Source organism: Jaculus jaculus, chromosome 1 (genome assembly GCF_020740685.1).
Source record: "Jaculus jaculus isolate mJacJac1 chromosome 1, mJacJac1.mat.Y.cur, whole genome shotgun sequence".
Classification (NCBI taxonomy): Eukaryota; Metazoa; Chordata; class Mammalia; order Rodentia; family Dipodidae; genus Jaculus; species Jaculus jaculus.
The window spans coordinates 172,753,709-172,758,546 of record NC_059102.1 but is presented as its reverse complement, the minus strand read 5'-3'; the positions used below and the strand labels follow the sequence as shown (position 1 = coordinate 172,758,546).

The 4,838-nt window shown below is 38.2% G+C and overlaps 1 protein-coding gene across 1 annotated transcript; it reads right to left on the bottom strand.

Moving 5' to 3' along the window:
- Positions 1-553: 553 nt before the first annotated feature.
- LOC101607586 (olfactory receptor 5M10-like) lies at positions 554-1,489 on the bottom strand. Its single transcript, XM_004667615.2, has one exon. It carries the CDS (start codon positions 1,487-1,489, stop codon positions 554-556), a length of 936 nt encoding a protein of 311 aa, XP_004667672.2.
- Between the last annotated feature and the right edge of the window lie 3,349 nt (positions 1,490-4,838).

The following is a 4,838-nucleotide window of genomic DNA, read 5'->3' as shown; positions in this document are numbered from 1 at the left end:
GTGAGAAATTATGTCAGTACTAATAAGCAGCTCTAGAATATGTGTTTGAATAATGAGGGGTAGAGTGCCAGTCTGTCCATCAAAGGGAGCCAGCAGTAAAATAGATTACCATGCAGGTAAAACATTGACTCACTGTGTGGAATCCTAGGGCACTAGATAAAACACAATTAGAATTTGTTGGCAAGTGTTAAGTGTTTGTCAATTTCTACATCATAGTTCTTACTTTAAAATATGTATTGATTTTAGCCGGGCGTGGTAGAGCACTCCTTTAATCCCAGTACTCGGGAGGCAGAGGTAGGCAGATTGTCATGAATTCAAGGCCATCCTGATACTACATAGTGAATTTCAGGTCAGCCTGAGCTAGAGTGAGACCCTACCTCAAAAAATAATACATATATTCATTTTAATTTCAAGGAGAAATCAGCAAAAGTAGCCAGTAAGAGTTCAGGTTGGTTAAAAAAAAATTAAAAGCAGTAAGTTTTTCCCTTTAAAGAAAATTCTAAATTATCCCTGACTGTGAGTTTATGGAAATAAGCACATCCTAAAACTAAATTTACCGGAAGAAATTCCCCTTGATCACTTGCTGCACAGCACGGATGACATCCTTGTTCCTTAGGCTGTAGATCAATGGGTTTAGCATGGGGCTCAAAAAAGTATAAAAAACTGCAATGATTTTAGATTCCTCCACAGACTTCTGTGAAGGAGGCCTTAAGTACATACAGAAGAGGGTCCCATAAAAGATGGTGACTGTGGTGAGGTGAGAACCACAGGTAGAAAAGGCTTTGCGCCTGCCTTCAGCAGAACGGATCCTCAAGATGGCTGTAAAAATGAAAAGGTAAGACAGAAGGATGATGCAAAGAGAGCTTGAGAGAGTAAAGCCAGCCACCACAAACATGGCCATCTTCTTGACATGGGCGTCGGAGCAGGCAAGCATGATGAGAGGAGGATCTGCGCAGTAAAAATGGTTGATTTCCAGGGAGCCACAGAAAGACAGGTGGAAGGTGAGCAGAGCCTGCGACAGTCCATTAAGGAAGCCGAACACATAGGGGAATGCCACCAGAGAGATGCAAACGCCCCTGGACATCCTGGTGCTATAGTGCAGGGGGCTGCAAATGGCCACATAGCGGTCCAGGGCCATTGAAGCCAGGATGTAAAACTCGGTGATGACCAGGGCAATGAACAGAAGACACTGTGTGAAGCATCCGGCATAGGAAATGGTCTTCTGGCCTGAGCTAAAGCTGTAGAGCATATTTGGAGTCACATTGGAAGAGTAGCAAATGTCCACGAAGGAGAGGTGGCCAAGGAAGAAGTACATGGGCGTTTGGAGGTGCAGATTGGTCTTGATCAGCACAATCATGCACAGATTTCCTGCCAGCGTGATGACGTAGATGGCCAGAAACACCCCGAAGAGGACCTTCTCCATCATGGGGTTGTCTGTGAGCCCCACAAGAATGAAATCCATCATGGCACTGTTGTTTGGGTACTTCATTTTCTTTCCTTGTATGCTGAAAATGACACAGAAAGTGAGGCGTGATCTCAGAGCATTCATTCACATAGTGCATTCATTCTGCTAATTTCAAATGTCTATGATGAATGTATGGGGTGTTCTCTGTAACCTTATCACCCACCACCTGTTTTGTTAAATATTTATATATTTTTTCTCTCTGTATTTCAAGTACATATAATCAAAAATACAAATTTTTATTCTTTTGCCTTCACATTTTCATTCATATATACACTAATGCACTAGTATTTTACATATATTCACACAATTCTATGATTTTTTTTCAACAATTTAATGTGTTTTTCACCACTTTATAGGCTGGGCTAGATTGAGACCCTACCTCAAAAAGCCAAAAATAATAATAATAATTAAAAAAATGATTCATCTGATTACTCATATATCAGAATAGCTTGTATATAATAATGCATTCTTTAGAAACAACAAGTAATAACAAGACATGTATAAAATGGTCAATGGCAATTCATGATTTTTTTTTTTTTAACAATCATGGGTTACTTGTCTTCACACAAGCACGCAAAATGTATTATCAGTTATTAGTGCAGAAAAGACCTACCTGTAAAGATCAACATGGTGTCTTTTGGGCAAACAAGGTGGGGAGATGATTTATAATGTATTAGTCCCCTGAGTTTCTAAAAGTAATTCTAAAGACCTGATTGTAATGTTCTTTGATTCTCAAAGGAATGCACTTAATTTGATGCTTTGAGGAGCTGATTTTCCTTTGAGGCAGAAATCACAGCCTATTTTTTTAGTAGGAAGCTGGCATACATATGCATGTTATCTTCAGCACAACAGAAAAGTAAGCCAATAATTTAAATAATAAGAAACAAAGATAACATGAAAAATATAAAAGTTTTGCATTTACTAAGGATACATCCATTGGAATACTTTGCTTTTCCATAGGCCATCTAAAGTGACTGTGGAATAAGAAGGTGTGGAAGTAAGAGATTTAAATAATTATAATTAGGGAGGAGATGGTAATTAATTCTTATCAGAAAGCAGAAGTACTGAGCTAGGCTGACAGGGTTGTTGAGATTGCACCCTTTAATTTGCACTTGATTTAATTTAATTCATTAAATTATTGTTAGCATGCCAGGAATCAAAGAGGCCTGAGAAACATGTTCATTTACAAATGAATGATTATGAATTTGATAATTGAAGAGGAAGTGTGAAAATAGAATGAAGACTAATAAGCGCTGTTTCAAAGTCATTCATTCCCCAAGGAAGTGAGACGTGTTTGCTTTGTTGGTCTGTATCTTCCATTGCACAGGGCCTGGAAGTTCAATATGGGTTTCTTGTGGGAAAATCAGGATGATTAATTTACATCTGAACCAAATTTCTCTTGAAATTTCTTATTATTTTTAATGTTATTATTATTGTTACTATTATTATTAACATATTTCAAATGGGTACATCATGTGTTGTTATCCTCATCCCTGCCCCCAGTCCAATGGAGATGCTCCTCAGTGGGGTTGCAAGTATTTTCCATGGGGTTGTGGTTTATGCATTGTGGGAACACTAGTCAGTTATTTTTGGGGAGATGGTATGCCTCTGGGCATGAGGTTCTTTCTGCCTCCTCTTCCACAAAATTCCCTGAGCAGTGGTTGGTATTAAATCTACTTCCATGATGAGATCTTAGGAGCCTCTGGATCTCTGCTTTGGTAGGTGTTGAGTATCCTCAGGGCCTGTCTCCTACACTCTGGTGCTGATTATCAGGTTCAGCATGGAAGCAATAATCTTGCTCATCTCCCAATTCCTCTCTGCTTTCAGCAGTGGTTTGGCTGAAGTGTGAAGGGTAGTTTATCTCCTGAGTCTAGCTACCTTCTGACAAAGGATTCTCCAAAAGAGTGAAATCAGCATAGTTTAAATGGGATAAGCATAGTTAATTTAGGGAGAATTTGATGTATATAACATCTCTTTGATCCAAAGACTAGTGAGAACTTGACACTGAAGAACATAAACTTTGTCTCCATAGGATTCTGATCTTGTTCCCAATTCCAGATATGGGTTGCTTTCCACTGAGTGGATCTCTTAGCCAATCAGAAAGCTAATGGTTACCCACTGAGGTTGTGTGCCACTATTGCACTAGTTTTTACATGCTGTCAGGGTGTTGTTTCTGAGTAGCTCTGGTTGCTCAGACCATTGTTGGCCACTCTCCCCCAGTAGTTCATGTAGCACTTTCCAGCACTAGACAGGTTATCTGGGAACTGGCTTTCTTCTGAATTCTAGCCAGGTCTCTCCATACTCTGGGTCAGTAGCATATGTTGTCTTCAGCAATAGGGTTTTGGTTTTTGTCTCAGGCAAGTAATCAAGAGCTTTGTCATTGTATGAGTTTGCTGAATATGATCTGTTCCAAGTATCTTCACTTTACTACAAATTTCATTGTATCATTTTTTTCTTATGCTGAGTAGAATTCCATTGTGTAAATATACCACAACTTTATTACCCATTCATTCAGTGATGAGTATCTGGGTTGAGTCCAGTTCTTAATAAAGTAAGCAGATAAAAACATGGTTGAGCAAATATCTCTGTACTGATTCATGAATCATTTAGGATAAATTCCCAGTAAGGGAATAACTGGGTCTGTTGGTTGTTCTATGTTCATCCTTTTCAGGAATCTGTAAATTGATTTCCATAATGGTTGTACAAGTTTATATTCCCACAAACAATGGATAAAGGTTCCTCTTTCCCCACATCCTCACCATCATTTATCATTGCTAGATTTTTTTAATGATTGCCATCCTTATAGGAGTAAGGTGGAATCTCATGGTTGTTTTAAGTTGCATTTCCCTAATGGTTAGGGATATTAAATATTTTCTAAAGTGTGTGTTAGCCATTTTTAATTCTTCCTCTCAGAGCTCCATATTCAGTTCTCTGCCCCATTTTTGGAATGGGTTGTTTGATTTTTTTTTATTGTTTAGTTTTTTTTTTGTTCTTTTAGTTCTTTGTAGATTCTAGATATTACGCTTCTGTCATTGGTATAGCTGACAAAGATTTTCTTCAATTCAGTGGTTCATCTATTGGCTCTGCTTGTAGTATGTTTGTACAAATGCTTTTCAGCTTGATGAGATACCATTGGCTGAATGATTGTTTAATTTCCTAGGCTACTGGGGTTTTTTTCAAGAAGTCTTTTTCTAATCCTATATCGTGGAGAGCTATTCCTATATTTTTCTTCCAGGAGGAGAAAACTTTCAGGTCTTATGTTGAAGTATTTAATCCATTTAGATGAATAGGACAAGTTTCATTTTTCCTCACATGATCATCCAATATGTCCAACATCATTTGTTGAAGATGCTTTCTTTCCTCCAGTCTATGC

Bases quoted from the DNA above. Each gene is read 5' to 3' on its own strand.
- LOC101607586 (XM_004667615.2), bottom strand. From the start codon at position 1,489: ATGAAGTACCCAAACAACAGTGCCATGATGGATTTCATTCTTGTGGGG.